Source organism: Panthera pardus, unplaced genomic scaffold, assembly GCF_024362965.1.
Source record: "Panthera pardus isolate Hobbes unplaced genomic scaffold, ASM2436296v1 HiC_scaffold_12, whole genome shotgun sequence".
In the NCBI taxonomy this organism is placed as follows: domain Eukaryota; kingdom Metazoa; phylum Chordata; class Mammalia; order Carnivora; family Felidae; genus Panthera; species Panthera pardus.
The window spans coordinates 106,478,378-106,504,378 of record NW_026526677.1 but is presented as its reverse complement, the minus strand read 5'-3'; the positions used below and the strand labels follow the sequence as shown (position 1 = coordinate 106,504,378).

The 26,001-nt window shown below is 38.4% G+C and overlaps 1 protein-coding gene across 2 annotated transcripts in view; it reads right to left on the bottom strand.

The window, feature by feature from the left end:
- RDX (radixin) overlaps positions 1-26,001 on the bottom strand; it is a 93,372-nt gene that overhangs the window by 48,142 nt on the left and 19,229 nt on the right. For both annotated transcript variants that reach the window (XM_053900526.1, XM_053900527.1), the window contains exons 3-9: positions 20,659-20,742; positions 14,592-14,687; positions 13,898-14,172; positions 8,846-8,929; positions 8,497-8,643; positions 4,527-4,623; positions 3,901-4,064 (exon numbers count right to left, since the gene is read on the bottom strand). In XM_053900526.1, the coding sequence (XP_053756501.1) occupies positions 3,901-4,064; positions 4,527-4,623; positions 8,497-8,643; positions 8,846-8,929; positions 13,898-14,172; positions 14,592-14,687; positions 20,659-20,742 (947 nt within the window). The remainder of the gene's footprint in view (positions 1-3,900; positions 4,065-4,526; positions 4,624-8,496; positions 8,644-8,845; positions 8,930-13,897; positions 14,173-14,591; positions 14,688-20,658; positions 20,743-26,001) is intronic.

Here is a 26,001-nt window from a genome sequence, read left to right as displayed (position 1 = left end):
CAACACATTACAGGTCAGCACAAAAGGAGTTAACTGCACACTTTTGTTGAGAGAAATAAGAAGGCTTAAAAGGAGTACACAAGGTTATTTTACTTAAACTGTTTAAAGTAAAATAACCTGGGAAGGCAAGAACGTTCAATCATTAACATGAATTAACACATTTTTAATTCCTAAGGTAGCACCAACTTAAGCTGATATAAATGGCCAGTTTTATCTCCTGCATCTGCCAGGGGCCTAATGAGACTGTTTCTTCTAAATATAGCCAAATTCACTCAACAAACATCTACCAAGAACTTACCAGGGGTCAGACTCTATGTTGACGGCCAGAAATATACTATTTCATAAATTTAATCAATATTCAATATTCCCATTACTTTAATGGGAATAATTTTCTTTTTTTAGTTAAAAAAAAAAATCAATTATTTGGGCACCTGGGTGACTCAGTTGGTTGGGCGTCTGACTTGATTTCAGTTTAGGTCATGATCTCAGGTTTGTGGGATAGCCCAGATAGCATCCAGGCTCAATACGGACCCTGCTTAGGATTCTCTCCCTCCCTCCCTGTCTCTCCCTCTCTCTATCTGCCCCCTTCCCTGCTAGCACTCACCCTCTCTCTAAAATTAAAAAAAAAAAAAAAAAAAAAATCAATGATGATTTCATGTCTGATTCTTATCTGAGTACATCCAAATTTCCCCCCAAAACCCATCACTGCCATCTGGTGTCAATTCTGAATTTCAGGCACAAAATCTCAATTTCCAGTCTGTGATAAAGTCATTAGCAAAGTTTTATCATTGAAGCTTTTTTCCCTTACTCTATAAACCTAAACTTAAAAATTCCTGCAGCTCCTAGATATTTAACTGCCCCTGCCACAGAAAGAGGCTCCAGCTTTGGAGCAAACGGGCAGAGTTATAACAAGTCAACAAGAAGTAAGACAGACAGCTAATGGTGACCTAGTACATCAGGCCAAAACCTGAAGTTCAAGGGCACCCCCCTCTAACTAACTCTAAGCCTATTTCTAACTTTCAAGCCTTAGTAAAGGTGCATTTTCTCATGAAGCCTCCTGTGGTTAAGTAAAGCCACAAATGTAAGTTTTTATTCGGAGGTTAGGTTTGGAAACCCTAATTTGACCAAGTCGTTCTAGTTTAAGAGCATATATAACATATTAATAAACTCTCAATTCTCCACTAACATGCAGAAAATAAAGTATTTTAGAATACCTTACCTTTTAAAGAATATCAGATGAACCCAATTACAGGTTTAAAGGGTAAAAGCTAACTTATATTCAGCTTTCATCCAGACTATGCATTAATAATATTAAGCATTATTATACTTCTTATTAAGCACCAGGGACTTGGCTAAATGTCTGTATGCCACTGTCTTTCTTTCTCACAAAAATCTCTGCAACCTTGAAGCTGGGTCACAGTGACACAAGCAGCCGGCCATTACAAAGAATACCGCACGGCTAAGCTACAACTGGTATGTAGGTATCTGATTCTAAACTGTGTCCATTTAAATATATATATACATTTATTTATTTGGGGAGGGGGAGAGGGAGAGGGAGAGGGAGAGGGAGAGAGAGAGAGAGAGAGAGAGAGAGAGAGAGAGAGAGAGAGCGCTAGCAGGTAGGGGCAGAGAGACAGGGAGACGGAGATTCCCAAGCAGGCTCCACACCGTGAGATCACGACCTGAGCCAAAATCAAAAGTCAGACGCTCAACCGACTGAGCCACCCAGATGCCCCTAAACTGTCTCCATTTTTTATCTGGTAACGATTTTAGCCATACAAAAAAATGTTCAGGAATTACAGAGGGACTTATCATTCAACCTGGATGTAAAGAACTTAGAGCACAGACTGCAGAGCCCAACAACCCACGGTACAGAACATCGCCTTCACTGCCAAAAATCCAGTTATGGGAGTTCAGGTGACAGAACACGGCCACGCACAACGGCACTTCCGGGAGAGAGGTTGCCTTGCCGCCCCCTCCCCACTCCGGCAGCACAGGCAGCCCTGGCGAAGCGACCCCTCCCCCCTCTACTGCTGGCTACTCCGCCAGAGGGCTTGACCACAACTGCTTCCACACATACGGCTGTCATTTTTCTCTCTCTGATCTGGAAAGCAGGGACTAGATGAAGGCTCGGCACGCCGTTTCTGAACGACCTGCCAGATCCCTGTGTGCTAGACTAACGTAAAACCTCCTCTGAGCAACTCGAATGAATTAAACGGGGACTGAATTCCTACACGGTACGAGGTAGTAAATGTTTGCCAGTGAAAGGTTGCAAAATTTATCTGAGACAGAAACCACGGCATGGTTACTGCGTGAGAAAGGAAACTTCAAGTCTTCCACTTCCATCTGGGCTTCGCTACGATCACCAACTGGCACTTATTAATCACACTACATACACTAGAAGCCATCCAGCACTCCTCTATGGGAGAGAAATAAAGGACAAATAGGCAAACATATTTAAGAATGGAAATCATGTATCAACATTACAGGGAAGCAGAACAGAGGGCATTTTATGGAGTGATATGTATGAGGTGTGATTTTTTTTTTTTAATTCATGACAGGAGATCTTAGACATGGGCCTGGAAGGGAAGGGATGGGAAGTGAGAAAGAGAGGGTACGGGTAAGGGTGAGAATGCATAGAAGGAAGGAAGGGAGGGAGGGAGGGAGGGAGGAGGGAAGGGAGGGAGGGAGGGAGGGAGGAAAGGAAGAAGGAAAAAAATTAGTCTTTGTGAGGGAAATGGAGAGGCTATGATGGCTATGAATATATAGAAAGTAAAGCCCCAATAAGAACCACTTTAAAAAGCATGTAAGCCTAAAACCACAATGTGATCCTAAGCTACATGAGAGCAGCGAAAAGGGACAGAGCACAGTCAATCCAAGTTAGTATCTTTAATGATGGGGTGAGGAATTACTGGAAAGTTTCATGCCTACATAAAAAAAGTCTGGCAACACAGTAGACTTCTCTAAGGGAGACAACCTGAGGAGAGCTATCTAAATTACAGAGAACATTTAAGAAAAAAACAAAACAAAAACATCATTAAACACAAACACTAAAAATGGGAAGTAGTAAAATTTTATCTAGCAGAGGACCTATTTAATTCTTATATTCAAATCGCATTATTTCCAAGATGTTTGAAATATGTAAGTTTATATATGTTTAGAGCTCCTCAGTTTTGTTTTGTTTAGGACCCACTCATTTCTTAAACGACTGTATTATTCTATACCACAAAGATTTCCTCAATGAAAGTTAATTTTAAAGCCCAAGTCAATCTAGGATGAGATTTGGGAATAATGCTGCGGACTCTGGTAATCTGGTTCCAGCGTCCACAGGCTTTCATTCAGTATCTGTCCCTTTCGGGAACTCTCTAGGATATTTAACAGTATCTTTTTCAAAAGTCTGTGTAACCATGGTTGATAACATCAGTGTCACTGGCGGGGGTCCTGGTGTTGCTCTGTATAATGACTTTTCACTTCAGTTCAACAGTGTCACTGATATGGCTTTAAAGCAAAATATTCAGCAATTCTTATCCTGAAAAATTTGGAAATACAAGTCAGAAGGGAAACAAACTTGAAAAATTCCAAACTACTATGGTACCCAAACCAGTGAGTCAGGGAAAAGCAAGTATGTTCCAAAAAAAAAAAAAAAAAAAAAAAAAAAAAAAAAAAAAAAAAAGCACATCTGTGAAATCCTGGGAAGCTACCCTCTCAGAAACATGTCAAAGATTTGTCACTCGCAGAGTACACACACTCATTTCAGAAGAGGATAAGGAGAGCACTCATTCAATTTTAATACAATGAAAACAATGCAAAAATGTAAACTCAGAGAATGCTCAAAAAACTGAGCATTCGTAAATTTTAGCTCACCTACTTAATTACGCATCACAGACCTAAAGTCCATACCTTTCCAACTGCTTCTGGTGTTTCTCCTCCCTTGCCTGAGCCTTCATCTGCTGCACTTCGATAGTATCGGGCTTCCTTCTCCGCATGTACAGTTCATGGTTTCCCATACATAAAGCCAAAATCCGCTTATTGATTCTCAGACGAGGGGCATAAAAAACAAAATCCTAAACATAAAGTTTCTGAATTAAAATCTTCCTCAAGATAGTGTCTCTCACAATAACATGCACTAAATTTTAATATGTGGTATGAATCCTAATGTCGTATTACACACAGTTCAGAAATCATAAAACTTCCTACCTCCAAGTGACTATGCCACATTTGCACTGGACTAGGAAGGCTAGCAGCGAACAAGTGTTTTAACTGCTTCTTAGGAATGAGGATTGTTAACAAACATCACCCACCTTATAGATGAATCTCAGTTAACATAAAACTCTAATATTTGTCATAAAAAAGATTAAAACTTTGTATATTTACTAGCATTCATTATTTTCTCACTGGGAAGGTTAAACTATGGAAAGAGCAAGTCAGGAGCAATAAATGAACGATGCCACTCTTCAAATGATTATCACAGCAAAGTGGCAGAAATTAAAAAAGAGTTAATACAGAACATAAAGAATTTTACTTACAGGTGCCTTTTTGTCGATTGGCTTTATAACAAATTTTTTGTCATTAAATGAAATATTTCTGATTTCACTCCAGGGAAAACCAATTTTAGGTGTTAACCTTAAAAAATGAAAGCATTCCTTTACTTAAAAGCAAGAAACAAAAGGCAAAATTCATTAACATTTTGAGGCCAATTTAGCTGAATGACCAGTCTTAAGAGTGCCAGACTTTCAAATGCATTACCTTACTTATACTACTGACATTATCTTCTAAGGGGAAACTTGATCAGTTAAGTCACATAAAACAAAGAATAACTATCAACGGATTTCATAAATGCTTCATGAGCCTTGAAAGCATCACACTTGCTTTCTTAAAATTACCTAGAAAACACTAGCAACCCAGAGTGCAGAACTGAGCTTCCTGGGGTTCTGTATTAGCTCTATTTAGACTCAAGCTACTACAACTATTAAAAATGTTTAAGGAGAGGGAAAAAAGAAGTCTTCATAACTTTTCATGTGATTTACAGACCTGTTACTAAATATGAAAATTTTTTATTTCCTTCCTCTCTTTACTTTAAAAATGAGTATTTGTGAATAACATTAAAAACACAATTTTCAGTATCTTTAATTTTTTTTTAAGTTTATTTTAAGGGTGGGGGAGAGAAAGAAAGCACGCACAAGTGGGGGGGCGGGGCAGAGACAGAGGGAGACAGAGAGAATTCCAAGCAGGCTCCACACTGTGAGCATGGAGCCCAATGTAAGGTTCGAACTCACAAGCTGTGAGGTGATGACCTGAGGCAAAACCAAGACTTGGACACTTAACCGAATGAGCCACACAGACGCCCCTAAATTTTTTTAATGTTTATTTTTGAGAGAGAGAGAGAGACAGAGGATGCATGGGGGAGGGGCAGAGAGAGGGAGACACGGAATCTCAAGCAGCCTCCAGGCTCTGTGCTGCCAGCTCAGAGCCGGACAAGGGGCTCGAACCCAAAAACCATGGGATCATGACCTGAGCCGAAGTTGGACACTTAACTGACTGAGCCACCAGGCACCCCTAATTTTCAGTATCTTTAAAATGATTAATTTTATGGTACGTGAATTCTATCTCCAAAGAAAAAAGGTTAAGACATTCACATACACCAATGTTTGGATCAATGACAGGGCTGGAATTCCAACTTTAAAACTATGCAGCACTTACCTCCATTTTACCACACCACACACATACTGGAATAACAACTTTTCTTCTGCTTTTCATATATTTTACTGTTTCAGACTACCCATCAAATTTGTCACTGTTATCCAATAACAAGTAAGCAAAATGATTATGACATCCATGCTGGCCAAAAGACATCTTTTTAATCAGTCTTCTGAGAACAGAGTATGAATTTCTACCTATTGATAGTTCTTTTAATTCTTAAGGAGATTAAGAACTGAAGCACAGCAAATAATTTTTTCTGCATAAAACTTTATCAATATCCACGACTTATACTGCCCTCTAATGGTCATTCAAATGTCAAAGTTACCTATTTAAAAAGGGGGATGCTGGAACACAGTTGTTATTTTTTTTTTTTTTTTAACATTTTATTTTTGAGACAGAGAGAGACAGACCGTGAGCAGGGGAGGGGCAGAGAGAGAGTGAGACATAGAATCCAAAGCAGGCTCCAGGCTCTGACCTGTTAGCACAGAGCCTGACGAGGGCCTCGAACCCACAAACCGCGAGATCATGACCTGAGCTGAACTCAGACGCTTAACTGAGCCACCAGGCGCCCCCACAGTTGCTTTTTTAATGTTTATTATTTATTTTGAGAGAGAGAGAGAGAGAGAGAGAGAGAGAGAAAGTGCACGCACGCGCACAAGCGTGGAGTGGGGGGGAGAGGGGGAGAGGGGGAGAGGGGGAGAGGGGGAGAGGGGGAGAGGGGGAGAGGGGGAGAGGGGGAGAGAGGGAGAGAGGGAGAGAGGGAGAGAGGGAGAGAGGGAGAGAGGGAGAGAGAATCCGAAGCAGGCTCCAGGCTCTGAGCTATCAGCACAGAGCAAGATGCAGGGCTTGAACCCACTACCAGCAAGATTACAACCTGAGCTGAAGTCAGATGCTTAAGTGACTGAGCCACCCAGGCGCCACAAGGAACACAGTATTTTTTAGGTAAGGCTGTACTATGTTTACACATTATTTTGAAAAATTCTAAAGCAATTTCCTCATGTAATTCTCACAACAATCCTGTGAGGTGAGCCTGGCAGTTACATGAATTTCAGAGAGTTAATAACCTGACCAGGGTCACAAAGGCAATTAGTAGCAGAACTGTTAAATGAACCTAACCAAGCTTTTAAAGTTGTCCACTATTTTGACTTTTAAAAATATTTTGGAAATACAATAGATTTTAGTTATTTAAAAAAAAGTGATGGGGCGCCTGAGTGGCTCAGTCAGTTGAGCGACTGACTTCGGCTCAGGTCATGAACTCACAGTTTTTGAGTTTGAGCCCCGCGTCAGGCTCTGTGCTGACAGCTCAGAGCCTGGAGCCTGCTTCTGATTTTGTGTCTCCCTCTCTCTCTGCCCCTCCCCAATTCATGCTCTGTCTCTCTGTGTCTCAGAAATAAACAAACATTAAAAAAATAAAAAAAAATTTAAAAAAGTGAACCAGTATAGATAAGACCAAAATCCCTTTTGTCCACAATCTCAAATCTTAGTCCTTCCCATCCTGAGCTAACCCCCTCTCTTTCATATTCCCCATTTTTATCTGTAAGTGTATTTAAAATTTTTTTTAATTTGACGTTTATTTATTTTTGAGACATAGAGAGACAGAACATGAACGGGGGAGGGTCAGAGAGAGAGAGGGAGACACAGAATCTGAAACAGGCTCCAGGCTCCGAGCTGTCAGCACAGAGCTCGATGCGGGGCTCGAACTCACGGACTGTGAGATCATGACCTGAGCCGAAGTCGGTTGCCCAACCGACTGAGCCACCCAGGCGCCCCTATCTGTAAGCATATTTATAACGGGTAGTCTAATAGAAACTAATTCAATGATTTTTAAAAGAAAGAAAAGGGAAAAAAGATTTGGGCCACAAAATTGGGTCTGTAAATCCATTTTGCTTTTCAAAACTTTCAAAATATTCTATTCTGAATGATATAGCCTTTTAACTTGCTTGGTAATATAAGTAAAAACTATATTATCAGAGTAAAATTAGTAAAATGCTCTCTTTTAGACTTATTGTTAGAAATGTTTATTTTATCAGATATTTGTAATAATGAAACTAAAATTCTAGACAGAATAAAGAGAAATGCCTTAGAGGAAGACATTACTGGCACGGACTTAAATGTTTATGTGGTACAGCAAATAAATTAAAGAAAATATAAAGCAATTGTAGCTATCATTCCTAAAAGTATTTTAAGAGTCTGATGTATTTTATACCAATATAAAAATTACTACCTGGTCAATTTAAAAAAAAAATAATAATAATAATAATAACAACACTATCTACTATGCTTACTTGATATAGTGATATTCTACTTTATTGATGTTCAAAAAATTCAAAACAATTCCTATAAATGTCTAAAAAAAGGTGTTACAAAATACAATAAATCATGTATCTATTAATTTCATTCTCATTGCTCTTGATTTCTTATATATGTTAATTTCAATTTCAACCTATATGCCAAGCATAATATTTAAGGAATTATTCTTCACCTATACAGGGAACAAATTTAATTAATTTACTGGACAGAACTCATAAGAGAGCAAAAGAAGTGAATCACTCCATCTGATAAATACACTGAGAAGCAGAACTCTGAAGCTATAAGATGTTGCAAAGATGGAGACATGATATCCAAAAGTCTATGGGGCCCTAACTAATCATTTAAGCAAGGAAAAAAAGAAAAAAAAAAAAAAAAAAAAAGGCAGTAAGAGTAATCAAGCCAAAAAAGAACTTTTACAGACACAGCATAAAATTAAAGCCATACAGATCATTAATGACTAGTCTACCATGCAACTAATTTACTCACTTGTCATCATGCTCATAAATATTCAGACCCAGAGCATCAACGCCTAGCCACAATTCGGTTCCCTTTTTATTTTTTATTTCAAAATAGTTGACTCCATACATTTCTAGATCTTGTGCAATCTTGAGGTATTCCATCATAGAATCTTCCCTGTTAAAATAAAGTTTATTGTAATACATTTAAATAAAGGTAATACCAAAAAAATTACAAAAATACTTTGGATTACAAAGTAGTGCTTTCTATTTATTCATATAAGTTGAATGATCTTTGGGGGATAATCTGATATATTAATACATGCTATGAAATAAAAATACTTTGAGGAAAAACACTAAGAAAATAGCCACCCAAATACCTCAGCATTCCTCTGTGTTCTTCATGCCAGTTCTGTATTCTTTCTTCCCACTGTTCTTTTGTCAGCTTGTGTTGTTCCAAAACACTGTAAGGGGAAAAAAATCTATGAGAATGCCTCTATGATTCAGAATCAACATTCATTTAAAAGTCTAGACTTAGGGCACCTGGGTGTCTCAGTCGGTTAAATGTCTGACTTTGGCTCAAGTCATATCGCGGTTTGTGGGTTTGAGCCCACATCAGGCTCTGTGCTAACAGCTCTGAGCCTGGAGCCTGCTTCAGATTCTGTGTCTCCCTCGCTCTGTGCCCCTCCCCTACTCATGCTCGCTCTCTCCATCTCTCAAAAATGAATAAACATTAAAAAAAAAAAAAAAGTTAAAAAAAATGTATAGACTCATTCAGTACCTTAACTGTGATGGTGGCTGTCATAAAGACCTATATACATGATCAAACTGCACAGAACACACACACACACAAATGCCTGACTGCAGGTAAAACTGATGAAATCTGGATCAGGTTGGCGAACTGTATCAATATCTTGGTTGATATCGTACCCAATATGCAAGACGTTACCAAAACGTTGGGAGAAGGATACAAAGAATCTCTCTAGTTTTTACAACTGCTTGTGAATCTGGAATTATCTCAAGATAAAAAGTTTCTAGAATCCTGAAATTATTTTAAATAATACATTTTTAACATTTATTTATTTTTGAGACAGAGAGAGACAGAGCATGAACGGGGGAGGGGCAGAAAGAGAGGGAGACACAGAATTGGAAGCAGGCTCCAGGCTCTGAGCCATCAGCCCAGAGCCTGACGCGGGGCTCGAACTCACGGACCGCGAGATCGTGACCTGAGCTGAAGTCGGATGCCCAACCGACTGAGCCACCCAGGCGCCCCTAAATAACACATTTTTAAAAAACAGTTACACAGATACTTTATGGGAATTGAAATGTTTCCAATGAATACACTATTGGACAAAAGAAAAAAAGGAAAATGACTTTCTCATTACTAACAGAAAAATAAGAGAACAGAGTGAAAATCAGAATTCTCCAGCCTTAATTTCTTCCTTTACTCTATGTCTTTACTTTCCTTGGTGCTAAATTTAATTGTTATTTTCTTTAGATAATACTTTATATAAAATTATACAAGTGAAAAGTTATACTTTTTACCACCCCACACTCTCCAAATAACTTTATTAGTTTCTTTTTAATCCTCCCAGTGTTCCTTATGTTAATATAAGCAAACCTATTTTCTACTACTAATATCTTAACACCAAACCAGCAAATTCTACATGCATATATCTGCTCTACACACTACAGATTATTTATTTCTATTCTCTTTGGGTCAGATAATGATAATTATACATCTTTCTTTATTGGTGAATCCTCAGATCCTACTTTATTAACAGCAAAAGCTGTGGTGTTAAAATATTATCGTTCAACTGCATAAAAAATTTATGTGAATCCTAGGAATGTCTTGGCAGTATAAAGGAATCTCAGAATGTCGTCATCTTTTGCACAAGTTACTCACTACTTAGAATGGATTCCTTAATGAGGTCTCAAACAAACCATTATGTTCTTACAATGCACTGCTCCTTTCTCTGTGTATCCTCTTTTAAGCCCTTGGCTTTTTGGGAGAGAAGTTTTGTCTTCTCCCTTAGAGCAATTAAGTTTCTACATTTTTCTTGTCTTTATACTCTCTCTTGTTGCCTTGCCTCCACTGCTCACCAAGAGGAATGTAATCAGCCTTGAGGGCATAATCAGTGCAGCCAAGTGCTGGGATCATGATATTAAATAAATCTGAAGGTATGGGTTAACTTGGATGCCAGTAAGATTTATGTTCTAGTTTTTTATACCCTGCATTTCAAATAGCATTTGTTTGCATTTTGCATAATACACTTGTACTATTAATCTGTAGGAGTCTGCAGGTATTCAAAAATTCCCGCCCTCTCTTTCTTCTGTCCAGAAAAAGGAGTCTTTCTTCCTGGCTAATCTGTCTGACTTGGCTTTAAATCTGTCTATCTGGGCTTTTAAGGGACTTCTCTCTTCACTTTCCCAGGATCTATATACTTCATCATTTATGATGGGACATATTTATTGTCACATCCATATTGCTCACCACTATATGCCCGGTACCAGCACTGAAGAGGTACTCAAAACTTTGTAGAGAGAATAAAGGAATTACAGTAAATCAGCTCTTTCCCATCTTTTAAAGAACATGTCTATAAACTCATGCTTTCCTAGTTTTTTATTTTCTTTTTCACAGCCGAACTTCTAAGAACTACCCATATTCACTACCTTTCGTTTACATACCTCGCATCTACTGCCTCTAGTCCACCACAATCGGGCTGCAATCACCAACACCATACGGAAGCTGCTTCTACTAAGGTCACTACCAATCTCCTTATTGCTAAGCCGAAAGACACATTAGTTCTCCCTCATACTTGACCTGTTAGTACTATCTGACACTGCTAACCAGTCCTTCCTTATACCTTGGCTTCCATGATTAACATTCCTCTGCTATTATTCTGGACTCTGGCATTTTTTCTCAATTATGCCTTACAGGAGCCTCTTCCCCTATACTTAAAAATTAACTTCCAACAATATCTGTCTTAGGCCTTTTGTTCATTCTAGATGTACTGTCAAGTTCATCTCTTTCATTCCATGGGATAATTATCTATTTGCTGATTATTGCCAAAACTGTATCAGACTTTGTTCTGATTCACACCTACAAACGAATACTATCTCCCTTGGTTATACTGGTTATGTTTCAAACTCAGTAGATTCAGAACTGAAATCTTCCTCCCCAAAAACATATTCCTTCTCCCCATATCTTGGCAAAACTGTATTACCCACTACCTAGGTGCCCAAGTCAGAAAAGTGGCACATAAAAATTTATGTATATCTAGTTCTTTTCAAAGGAGAGAGATACTATCTGGTGGAGCTGATCATCCACATCACGAGAGAGCTAAACTGTACTGTGGGAGAACACACTGCTTATCCAGGTTTTTCTATACAAGAACTAAAAGCATCCATCAAAGGCATCAAATTGTGTTTGATTTATGACTACCAAATAACCTGATTACTAATTCCCCCCCTCGGGTACTTAGTGAGAAAAAGTGTACTATACCATACATAAAATAAGTTCATCACTATGAAAGTATTTTCTCCATTTTAAATACAAAAATTAGTATTCTGATTTTATTTTTTTAAAGGAAACTTACTGTATGTATGTATTTATTTACTTATTTATTTATTTGGGGTAGGGGCGCCAGTGAATCAGGGGCAGAGAGACAGAGAATCCCAGGAGGGGTGGGTAGAGGGAAGGTTAGAGAAGAGAGAAGTGGGGCTCACCCGCAACGGGGCTTATGTATTACCCAAAGTGGGGCTCATGTTCACCTGAAGCAGGGCTCAAGATCACCCAACGTGGGACTCGAACTCAGGAAACATGAGATCATTACCTGAGAAGTCAGATGTTTAATGACTGAGCCACCCAGGTGCTCAGTATTTTCATTTGCACTCTCAACAATAGCCAAATTATGAGTAAGACTCTTTTAAGCTCAGATAGCTTAAAATAGTTCTCCAAACATTACCAACCTGAAGAACACCTATCTGTACCTTCAAAATTATGGACCAGATCTTGAAGGGCACGTGCTATCATCCTCCCTTTTAAACAAAGTGGGTTACAGCACACATACATTTAAAATAAAAAAATTAAATTTTGCGTAAATATGATTCCCGTGTTTAAAATATTATAAAACATCACCTGACTATTAAATGGAAGCCAATTACTTCATCTTCGCTCAACTAAACATCAATCTAATCTAACAGAAGAACAACCATCGGGGCGCCTGTGTAGGCGCAATTAGTTAAGCATCCAACTCTTCGGCTCAGGTCATAATCTCAGTTTGTGGGTTCGAGCCCCACACTGGGCTCTGCACTGACAAGGCAAAGCTTGCTTGGAATGCTCCCTCTCTGCCCCTCCCTTGCTCTTTCTCTCTCAAAATAAATAAATAAACTTTAAAAAAATCTTGGGGAAAAAAAAGATCATCTATGTAATACCTGAGATAAAGCATGCCTGTTCTACAAAAAATTAAGAAACTGTAAGGGTAATGTTGATTATACATAATATTTACCTTAGGCCCTGATTTAAAACTTAACCTCCTGTGCATTTTACTAAGTACAAATTATACCTCAATTATGGTACAGAGTTGTGGAATCACTATGTTGTATACTTGAAAGTAATGTAACACTGTGTGCCAAATATACATCAATAAAAATAAAATTACTTAAATCTCAATTAAAAGTAAAAACTAATCCTTATCTGAAACAAAATTCTACTGTGCTAGTAATCAACTATTCAATTCAATGCTTGAAAAAAAATCTTGAGACAAGAACTGGGGTTGGAATAATAACTGAAACTAAATAACCACAGATTATGAGGTGTCTCATATTCCTGAGTCTTTGGTGAACAGCATGTATTATTTTATCTTCTTAGGAAACTATTACTTCCTCTATAGAATTAAAATTAAGTTTTTTAACTTTTTATTTTTTTCATTATTGTTTTTAAAGTTTGTTTATTTTCAGAGAGAGAGAGTACAAGTGGGGCACAGAGAGAAAGGGAGACAGAGGATCTTGAAACGGGCTCTGTGCTGAGAGCAGAGATCCTGATGTGGGGCTTGATCTCAAGAACTGTGAGATCATAACCCGAGCCGAAGTCAGATACTTAACCTACTGAGCCATCCAGGCATCCCAGTTTTTAACTTTTTTAAATACTGTTTTGTTTCTTTAAGTTTGTTTATTTAAGTAATCTCTATGCCCAACATGGGGCTCGAACTCAACCCCAAGATCAAGAGTTACATGCTCTTCCAATTAAGCCAGCCAGGCACCCCTAAAAGGTGTTTGAAACTCAGTTTTCAGATGCCTAGTCTAGGGTTCCACTCAGCACGGAGTCTGCTTAAGATTCTCTCACTCTCCCTCTACCCCTCCCCCCACCCCTGCTCGCATGCACTCTCTCTCTGAAAAATAAAAAAATTAAAAATATATGTTTCACTTACCGCTGGGGTAGGAGTCTATCATTAGCCAGGTAGCCCGGTTTATGAATCTCTTTATTATAATCTCCATACTTGGCCTGAACAGCATAGGAAGCCAAAAGAACTGCGGTTTCTGGAGGACAATATATCTCATCATTTAAGATAGCTTCCTTAACTTGAAGGAAGAAAAGTCTCTGGGTTATTTCTTGAATTAATTCCTCAGAAACATCTTCAGGAAAGAATTTAGCTCTAAATTTGAACTGTAAAGGATTCTCTTTTTTAACATCTTGCTGTGTCACCTGGAACGATAATTTCAAACATCATCAACAAAAATGGTAAGTTCACATCAAATTCTTTTTTAGAAGAAAGCAGGATATAAAATATAAATAAGATTCTAAATCCATAAGACTCTAGTGTGTAAGTAAGATTCCAAACTTATAAGAAGCTTATTCTTTATAGCTTAAGTCAAACTGAGTCAGTTACACCTAATATTTATTACACGTTAAGTTTTCAAACAGGAAAAGTGAACATTTCCTTTTTCTAAGATGATAAACTCATGGTAACTTATTGAATTCAAAGACATGACACCTTTAACGACTCAGAGATAATTGTAAAAGGAAGTCTGAGGTCAGTCAGACCCTGCGCTTTCCTAGTACAAATTCATGATCATAACTTCAAAACAACTTAATTACTAGCTGAATTTTATACATATTTTTACCTTTTTATTTAGTTTAAGCCATGTAGAATAACCTTTGCTGTCCACATACTGCAGCCCAAAAAACCAGACCTCACGCAAACCAACTGTTTTCACCACCTTAAAAAAAAAAGTTCAATTTCAGTTCAACATTCATAGTATAAGGAAATGGTCCTGTATTTCAAAAGAAAAACAAAACCACAGAGGTATTATAGGTATATTCCTTTGTTATAAAGATCTTTCTTAAATGTCATGTATTAATTAAAGGAACATTTCTGAAAATTTAAATTCAGGTTTTATATAGTTTACAATGTCATTTCCATTTTATGTGATCCATTTTTTTACACCTCTTCTTCTTTCTCATCTCTCATCATGACCCCAAGAGATCACAAGTCCAGGAAACAGATACAAAGCTGTCATAATCCCACCTGCCTATTTCAATTTATCTCCACAACTACACAACTGGGTAGGCAAGGCAAATAGTATCATTTTGGTGATAAGAGTCCCTGAGGACATGTAAAAGCCATACCTCCTGATGATCCAGCTGGTGATTTCATGCCCCCTTCTACTATACTCTTCACCTACCATCAATATAAATATTCTATGTTCTTCCTTCACTGAGCAAGAAACCATTCTTGGAACATGCCCAAATTTTACCCTTCTGCACCTCTGCTCATGCTTCTTCTTCTGCCTAGAATGTTTCTTCTGTACTTTCGCCCCCTTTTGAATAATTTATTCCTCAAGGCCCAGCTCAACTAACACACCTTCTGTGAATGAAGCTGTCCTATTATACAGATAAAATTAATCACTTGTTCCTTAATGTTCCCACAGCACTTTATCTAGTATCTATAGCTACTGGAACATTGATTCTATCTTATCATAAGTAACTGTATGAGAAGTAGTGTGTCTATTTACCCTCCTTCATTCTTTAAGACTAAGGACAGAGATTACGGTCTTATTCATCTTAATTATGTCATCCTATAAAGAATTAGTAGCCCATGGAAGGTACTCAAAAGTATTAGAGTAAATAGAGTGGTGAGCTAGGACCCACCCAAGAATGTACCAACACTTGGAAAAAGCTTATTTTTTAAAAAAAAAATCTATTTTAAGATGAAAGTGAGGGAAATGAGCCAGGAGAGGTGAGAGTTTATTAATATTTTAAAAGCTTGAGAGAAAGATTCAACATTAGTTGTAAGTGATATTCTTGGCTTATTTTTTAAAAATAGCTAACAACAGGGGTGCCTGGGTGGCTCAGTCGGTTAAACTCCAACTTCGGTCCAGGTCATGATCTCACTCACAGTTGTGAGTCTGAGCGCCTTGTCAGGCTCTGTACTGACAGCTCAGAGCCTGGATCCTGCTTCAGATTGTGTCTCCCTCTCTCTCTCTCTCTCTCTCTCTCTGCCGCTCCCCTGTTCACACCCTGTCGCTGTCTCAAAAATAAGTAAATGTTAAAAAAATTCTTTTTTAAACATATCTAAAAATGTGTCAGGCTTTTGGATTTCAAGATAGCATACTGAACCCTTCAGTTGACTTTCCTTCTCTTGAAAAATTCAGTGAAATTACACACACCAAAAAAATTAAAAATAAGAAAAAAACATTTAGCTCTGCTAGGAAAAATTATCATCAAAAAAACAAAAACAAATTTCTACATGATATGGGATATAAAGACTCACACTGATGCAAAAACTGATCAATGCCAAACAACCAAAACTTGAAGCTACACAAAGGAGATCCCAAGTAATTTAACTTTGGCAAAAGACAGGTTGTCCCATCAGAGCCAAAGAATATATTCCAGCTCAGAGCAGCAGAGTAAGAAACTTACTTAGGTCAAAAGCAAGGGAGAGAAATGTATCAAAGTAGCTGCCTCAACTGTTGCCTTTAGGCTTTGCCAGATTCATGAGCTTGCTAAGGAAAGGCGGGATCTGCCACAGTGGGCACAAAGGGCAGTACCTTAACTAACTGGAGACCATCACAACAAACACCAGGAAGAACAAGAAGGCTCAGCTGTGAAATTCTTTAAAAGGCCCCATCTCTTCAGTGCTTTTCCTACTACTTCTCAAAGGGTTCTCAGAAACTTTCAGACACATACTTTTGTACGTAAAAACATACTTGAGGAAGCGGGTGCCTGAGTGGCTTAGTCAAACGTCTTGACTCTTGACTTCGATTCAGGTCATGATCTCATGGTTTGTGGGTTCAAGTCCTGAGGAGCCTGCTTGGGATTCTCTCTGTCTCCCTCTCTGCCCTCCCCAACTCTGGCTCTCTTGAGCATGCTCTTTCTCACACTCTCAATAAATACATAAACTTAAAAAAAAAATACTTGGGTACTTAACTACAATATATGTATGCTTATCTATAAATTATGCATAGGCAAAAATCACAGTAATACATTATAAAACATGTATTTTTAAAGTAACTTGAAAAAGGACAAAAATATAAATAAACATTTTAATTTTTTTTTCTTGCATCCTAACAGATCATATTGAACACTTCTTAGGGGTGCGAATACTCTAATCCCACAGGTGGAAGCTGTAAGTGAAGGATAATGTGGGAAGAATCAGGCAGTAAACCAAAGGACCCCAAGCACTCAATTAGAGCCCCCTATGCACAGCAGCTGGCCTCAAGCTCATCATGATCAGAAGTAAGGCCTTGCTACAGATGGATTTAGGTTGCTATGGACCCTTGTTTGAGAGGACCCCTATCTCTAGCCCGCTCCTGGTCAGACCCTAAACCTACCTACCTGCCAACCCACTCCATATGCTCACTATACTCAAGGTAAAGCCTGGTTTTAGATCATAACATTTGGACTCAAGAGAAGTTGTCAGGAAACAACAGTGACTCCAAGAAATAACTGCTTAGGGAGCACATTACAGATAACGATACTCCTTATCTAGAACTTCACTTATACTATGAGCTGGGTGTGTATCAAATGCTGTCCTATGTACTTTTCCATGGATGGATTCTCACTTAACTCACAACAACCTCCTCAGGGAAGAAGAGTGCAATCACCATCCTCATTGCACAAATGAAACAAATGAGGCAAAGCAAGTAATTTGTGCAAATCAAACAGCTAGAGCTGGGACTCTACCGCAGGCAGTGTGGCTCCAGAGCCCACACTCTTATACTACACAGTACTGCACTATAATAAAGGAGGTGTCCTTTCCCCCTGCTATCCAAACGAAAGCAACTCTGCTTCATAAAAAGCAAGTATTTTATTTCTCATATGCAATACCAAAAAGGCCCACTTGCTCATTAGTTTTTGACTAACACAAACACTGCACTATGACATTTCAACTTGCTACAAAGTAAGTACAATGAATGCTGACTCCATTAAAACTTTTCAACTGTTTATTTACTTTGGGGGGGAGGAGCAGAGACAGAGGCAAAGAGAGAATCCCCAAAAGACTCTGGGCTGACAACACAGGGCTCAATCCCACAAACTGTGAGTCACGACCTGAGCTGAAATCAAGAGTTGAATGCTTAACCAACTGAACCATTCAGGCACCTCTCCATTCACATATTTATTAAAGTAAAGTAAGATAAGCTATATATTCACAAACAGGAAGCCGAGAAGAATCAACAGAAGAGGATATCATATTAGTTCACAAGGTAAGATGTGTATAAGGTATGGTGCATGTAGCTGCTTATGATTTTGCTTTAAGAATTTGCTCACTCACAAAAAAACCTTTCATCTTACAGAAAGACCTTATCAGGGCTTTCAAGATCATCAATTACCTAATCAGGAAGATTAAGTATACTTTGTTAAGAAAAGAAACAACTTCCCAGGGATTTTTGAATTTTATATCATATTTTGGATCGGTATGTGATAGAATGCTACATAATAAAACCAAAATATCTACAAGGTTACTTATTGCTATACACTAGAAATTCTGTCTCCTGTTCTGTTCTCTAAGTTCAGGGAAGTCTAACCACAGACTACTGCTCTCTGCTCAGCTCAGATGTAAAAGTTGACGTAAACATCCACCCCAGAGTCTCATGCCTTGAAAAATCTATCACCTTTCTCCCTTTTGCAATCAAGTCAACCTTCCTAACCACTTGGCCTCTGGGTACCAATCTCTTTCCTTCCCTTCTCAATAAAACATCAGTTACATCATCATACTGCAAAACCTGGGAAACTTAAAGCGTTTCATGCTCTACCCACTGAGCTAGCCGGGCACACCTGGGGAGCTTAAAAAAAAAAACAAAAACAAAAAACTAATGATTTACAGTAGGCCCCAGACAATTAAATCAGAAGCTCTGGAGGAGGTTTCCAAGCATTGCTTTTTGTTTTTTTAAAGCTCCACTGGTGACTCAAATGTGCACTCAAGAGTGAGACAACAAAGAGAAGACCCATAGTCCAAATTCCTTAATATGACACCCATGTTCACTTATCATGAGGTTACAACACCAAACAGATGTTAGGTACCTCCTTATAGCCTATAGTTCCCTGTGCCTCTGCTCCTGCCATCCCCTCTGTCTAGGATCTCCACCCACCCCACTTTGCACAGTATCTTTGAATCCTTTTTTTGTCCTCATTACAATGCTTTAGATAGCAGACGTTAAAGAAATACCTGCTAAATGGTGTTGGGAAAACTGGACAGCAACATGCAGAAGAATGAATCTGGCCCACTTTCGTACACCATACACAAAAACAAACTCAAAGTAGATTTAAGACCTAAATGTGAGACAGGAAACCATCAAAATCTTGAGAAGAAAACAGGCAACAACCTCTCTGACCTTGGCCACAGCAACTTCTTAACTGACATGTCTCCAGAGGCAAGGGAAACAAAAGCAAAAATGAACTACTGGGACCTCATCAAGATAAAATCTTCTGCACAGCGAAGGAAACAATCAACAAATCTAAAAGGCAGCCTACGAAATAGAAGATATTTGCAAATGACGTATCTGATAAAGGGTTCAAGAACTACAAACTCAACACCCAAAAAACAAATGATCCTGTGAAGAAATGGGCAGAAGATATGAACAGACACTTTTCCAAAGAAAACATCCAGAGATGAAGATACTCATCATCAGGGAAATACAAATCAAAACCACAATGAGAAACCACCTCACACCTGTCAGAATGGCTAACATTAACAACTCAGGCAACAACAAAAGCTGGTGAGGATGCAGAGAAAGAGGATCTCTTTTGCACTGCTGGTGGGAATGCAAACTGGTGCAGCCACTCTAGAAAACAGTACAGAGGCTCCTCAAAAAACTAAAAATAGAACTACCCTATGATCCAACAATTGCATGTTTAGGTATTTACCCAAGGGATACAAAAATACTGATTTGAAGGGGAACATGCACCCCAATGTTTATAGCAGCATTATCAACAAGAGCCAAAGTATGGAAAGAGCCCAATGTCCACTGACTGATGAATGGATATAGAAGATGTAGGGTGTGTGTGTGTGTGTGTGTGTATGTATGTATGTATGTATGTATATATATATATAATGGAATATTACTCAACGATCAAAAAGAATAAAATCTTGTCATGTGCAACAAAGTGGATGGAAGTAGAGTGTAATGTGCTAATTGAAATAAGTCAGTCAGAGAAAGACCAGTACCATATGATTTCACTCATGTGGAATTTAAGAAACAAAACAGATGAACACAGGGGAAGGGGAAAATAAGAGGGAAGTAAAACATGAGACTCTTAACCATAGAGACCAAACTGAGGGTAGATGGTGGGAGGGAGGTGGGGGATGGGTAAAATGGATGATGGGTATTCAGGAGGGCACTTGTGATGAGCACTGGGTGTTATATATAAGTGATGAATCACTAAATTCTACTCCTGAAACCATTACTACACTGTATGTTAACTAACTTGGATTTAAACAAAAAGATACAAACAGAAAAAAAAAAACAAAACCTAGTAATTAATTTTAAAAAGTCCTATCTCTCAAATGCAGGAATGAGAAACAACAGTGTCTGTACTGCTGTGCCAGATATCTTGAATAGGTACCGTGAAAAATTTCAAGTGCCACATTGCTGCAATACCAGTAAAATCACAGAAAAACATACAAAGAAGTTGCAACATATTCCACTCTACATTGTCAAGAGCTGCATACTTCATGTGGTTAAAAGATACCTGGTCAAAAAGCTGCTTGCCAGTTGTATTGGGCTGAATGGCAAACTCCAGCTCAGCATCCATAGTGGTCACTCTTACGTTGATCTGCAGTAAAAACAGAAGGGAAAATCACTAGGATACAGAATATATTTATTAAGTATTAAACATGAGAAAATATTATCTGATTTATAAAATAAAGCATAATGTGCAGGCAATAAAGAGCTACTCCATAATTGTACCTAGTATTTTCTTTATTAAAATAACCAACTTTGATTTTAATCACAGGAAATCTAAAATCTATTTGAAAAAGAACTTACAAAGTCCTCTTTTAAAAACATTTATTGACTTTTTGGCATATAGTAGGCACTAGGCCATGACCTTTCCATCTTCTCATTTAGCCCCTGCAACAATACTAGGAAATATAGTCATTTCTATGGAAACTAAAAGAGTTCCCATTATTTGCCCACAGGGATATCAAATAGCAGAGTAGGTATTTCAACTGAGCCATAACTCCAAATTCTCTGAATGTCATTCACTATCCTGTATCTTTCAACACAAAATTCAGATAGTTTTATTCATATTGCAAATATACTGACTTTATAAAAAGCATTCTTTGACCTCTGTTAGACTCTATCCTAAATTCTCTTTTGTATAAATACCTTTCTAACTGGGTATCTCACCAAAATCTTAATATGCCTTAATGAAAATAATTTTAAGGGGCACCCGGGTGGCTCAGTCAGTTGAGCATCCGACTTCAACTCAGGTCATGATCTCGCAGTTCGTGAGTTTGAGCCTCGCGTTGGGCTCTGTGCTGACAGCTCAGAGCCTAGAGCCTGCTTCGGATTCTGTGCCTCCCTCTCTCTCTGCCCCTTCCCCACTCATGCTCTCTGTCTCTCAAAAATGAATAAACGTTGGGGCACCTGGGTGGTTCAGTCAGTTAGGTGGCCGACTTTGGCTCAGGTCATGATCTTGCGGTGAGTTCGAGCCCCGCATCAGGCTCTGTGCTGACAGCTAGAGCCTGGAGCCTGCTTTGGATTCTGTGACTCCCTCTCTGTCTGCCCCTCTCCCACTCATGCTCTGTCTCTCTTGCTCTCAAAACTAAATAAACATAAAAAAATTTAAAAAAAAAAGAATAAACGTTAAAAAAAAATTTTTTTTAAAAAGAATTTTAATTCCAGAGTATCATCTTCATTTAGAGTTTACCATCATGTGGTACAAATGTACCTTTTTAACTCATACTATTAGAACTCTAAATGTGACTTATTTCCCCTTTACATTTACATTCCCCCTGCACATGTAGCCTTTATCTGAAATACGTTCTCTAATCAAATAAACCTTACCAATCTACCCTTCTTTAAAATAATGCCTATTAGGAAATATGCATACACATATACATGTAGCATACATAAACAATGAAGCATAACAACATAAAACCTATTGTCATAGAATATGTATTTGGTCTTCATTCTGTTTCTTGGCAGAGAGTTCCTAAAGCCCCTGGAATTTCCTGAATGACAGAAGTGAGTGGAGCATTTTTTGTTACTCACAAGCCCCTTTCAACCACACCTGAGTTTGGGCTAATGAAGTGACTCCAGATGGGCCCGTACACACTTCATGATGGGGGCTGGTAACCACAAGAACCAAGCATGTGATTACAGCCACTACCCTAATCTCCAAAGAGAGGAGGCTGGGAAGTTGGGTTAATCGTCACTGGCTGTACGTGATTTGATCAATTGTACCTACATAAAGGACACCTCATAAAAAACCTTCAACAAAGGGGTTCACAGAGAGCTTCCAAGTTGATGAATGCATCCACGTACAAAGAGAAAGGTGGACTGCAAACTCTACAAGAACAGAAGCTCCCCTGCTCTGGACCTTCCTGGACTTTGCCCTAGGTGCCTCCTCTTCCTCTGTGTCTTTCATTTGTATCCTTATAATATCCTTTGTATTAACCAGTAATAATAAGTAAAAGTGTTTCTCTGAGTTCGGTAAGCTGTTCCAGTGAATTACAGTACCTGAGGAGGGGACCGTGGGAATCTCCAATGTGTAGCCAAGTTAGAAATGTGGGTAACATGGAGATCCACTATTTGGGATTGGTGTCTGGAAGCGACAGCAGTCCAGTGGGACTGAGCCCTTAACACGGACTGTCTGTGCTAATCCGGGTAGGTGGTGTCAGAATGAATTCAACGGCAGAACCCACAACTGATGAGTACACAGAACTACAGAACTGCTTGATGTGGAAAACCTATACAACTATCACCAGAAACCGAGTAATGAAAAAGTTTTTCTTTACCCATATATCTACCACTCAATTTAATAACAAGAAATGGCAAATTATGCTGTGGATACCAATCTATTTCTTCTGAATTTCCCTGTCCTCAATCCCCCACAGGTGAGCAATAAACTGAATTTTTTGTCTGTCATTCTTTTTTTTCAAATAATACTTTTGAGGTGGCACCTGGGTAGCCCAGTCAGTTAAGCACCTGACTTCGGCGGAGGTCATGATCTCGTGGTTTGTGGGTCAGAGCCCCATGCCGGGCTCTGTGCTGACAGCTCAGAGCCTGGAGACTGCTTTGGATTCTGTATCTCCCTCTCTCTCTCTACCCTTCCCTGCTCCTGCTCTCTCTCCCTCATAAATAAATACATAAACAAACATAAAAAAAAAAAAAAAAGAATAGTTTTGGGGCACCTGGGTGGCTCAGTTAAGTGGCTGCCTCCTGATTTCAGCTCAGGTCACGATCTCACAGTTGGTTCGTGAATCTGAGCCCCGTATCAGGCTCCATGCTCACAGTGGAGAGCCTGCTTTGGATCCTGTCTCCCTCTCTCTGCCCGTCCCCTGCATGCACAGTCACGCACTCTCAAAACTAAATAAAGGTAAAAGAAAATTAAAAACAAAATAGCTTCACCACAAATGTGGGTATCTCTATGTAAAATATTTAGTTTTTCTTGATTTTTAACTGTGTTAAAGTTGTACAGTACTGAATAAGAAAGTCTTCTTTCTTGATATGGGCAATGGCTACAGAAGTATATTTTACTTTATGAAAATTCATCAACTAAACACAATATGTTCTTCTCAGTATGTATATTCTATTTCAATAAAAAGTTTATGGGCACCTGGATGGCTTGGTCAACTAAGCATCTGACTCTCAATTTTGGCTCAGGTCATGATCTCATGGTTTGTGAGATCAAGCCTCCTGTCAGGTTCTGCACTGACAGCACAGAGCCTGCTTGGGATGCTCTCTCCCTCTCTTTGCCCTTCAACCCGTGATCTCTCGCTTGCTCTCAAAATAACATTAAAGAAAAAAGTTTCAACAAATGTTTTTTCACCTTTGTATTTCTAAAATCCATTGATTTTTTTGTGAGTAGTTATAATTCATTCATTTCTATTGCTATACAATTATTGCCAGAAAATAATTTACCCACTTTCTCGTCAATGGACATTGTTTCTAATTTTTTGGTTATCAAGAATACGGTTATGAACACTCCTGTATATGTCTCCTAATACGTATATATCTGAGTGTCTCTAGAAGTAAATACTCCAATGAAGTCCTGGGTAATAAAGTATGAAGTCAAATTTACCATGAAAAAGTGAACTGTCTTCCAACAACAGAAGTCCTGCTGATCTGTATTTTCACTAACAACGGGTATTACGGATTTTTAAAATATCTGACAATCCAGTGGGTATAAAATGGTATCTCTATACGGTCTTACTGAGCAGATCTGATTCCAAAAGAGGTTGAGAACATTTTCATAGGTATAGTGTGCAGAAATCTACGGCAGCCCCCATGATCTTCATCCCCTGATGTCACCCTCATGATTATGTTACATTACACGGGAGAAGGCATTTTTTTAGATGTACTTGACCTCACCTACAGATGTAGTTGACCTCAAAATTGAAGGATCGTGTGTGAGTGGAGCTAAGCTATTCACAGAAGTCCTTTAAAAGCAAAGTGTTTTTTTCTGACTGGTTGCAAAAGTCACAAAAATTCAAAGTGTGACAGGAATTTGACATAAAAGAGGTTCTCCACTGGTGAATTAAAGGGGCCATGGGCAAGGACCTGACACCAGCCTCTAGGAGCTAAGAGTGGTCCCTGGCCAACAGCTAGTAGGAAAATGGGAACTTCAGCCTCCAGTAATTAAAGATGGATCATTTTTGCAAGAAATGAATTCTGCCAATAGGAATACACTTGAAAGAAGACCCTGAGTTCCGGAGGAGAATGCAGCTGGGATAGACCTTGATTTCAGGCTAGGGAGACCCTAAACAGAGAACCTACCCAATCATATCATCCCTTATTTCTAACCTACAAAAATATGAGATAATAAATGGGTACTGCTTTAAGCTACTAAATTTGTGGTAATTTGTTAAAGAATAACAAAACTAATATATTATGTTTATTGACCACTCAGTCTCCTCATCTTTGGAGACGTCTGTTAACATCTATTGCTTATTTTTCTACTGGGTTGTTTTTTTGGTTTTTTTTTTCTCACTACTATGTAGCCAATCTTTACATATCCTACATACTAATACCTTGATAATTATTTCTATCACAAAAAAAAAAATCTTCTCCCAGTTTGTAGTCTGTCATTCTACTTTGAAGTGTCCTTTATGATAAACATATTAACTTTAATGTTGAAGATATGTTGTATTTATGGGTGTCACTATTTTGGGCCATATTTAAGAAATCTTTCTCTACTCTGGATTCTTGAAGATACTCTTCTATTTCATACTAAAGTTGTTTTTCATAACTTGTCTTCAATGATTTTTGCTTATGATTTGAGGTAGAGATCCAATTTCATTTTTTAATCCCCATGAGGATAATGACATGGGGATTTAAAACATCTAAGTGATGTATATTGATTAGTTAATTTGCTTCCTGAAGACAACTGAAACATATCAAATATCTACAGGTCTGGGGTCTGAATTTGCGCTATTCTTTTGCACTGGTTGACGTACTACTCTGTCAAAACCACGCTGTTTTAATTACTACATCTTTCAAAAGTCTTGGTATCTGGTAGGAAAAGTCTCTCCTCATTATCTTTAAGACTTCTTGGCTATTCTTGGTTCTTTTTTCTTGTTCCTGACTTCACAGAAAACCGTAAATTTTCAAAATACCTATGATTTAAAATGGAACAACACTAAATTCATTAGTCTCCTGAGGTGAGAAATAACATCTTTTCAATACTGACTCTTCCCATCCATGACTGTGGTTCTCTCTGTGCATTAATTTAAGTCTTCTTTAAAATCTTCCAAAAAGTGTTTCTAATTTTCTCCCTAAAAATTCTATTAATTTGGGTACCTGGCTGACTCAGTCAGTACAATGTGTGACTCTTGATCTCAAGGTTGTAAGTTCAAGCTCCCCCCTA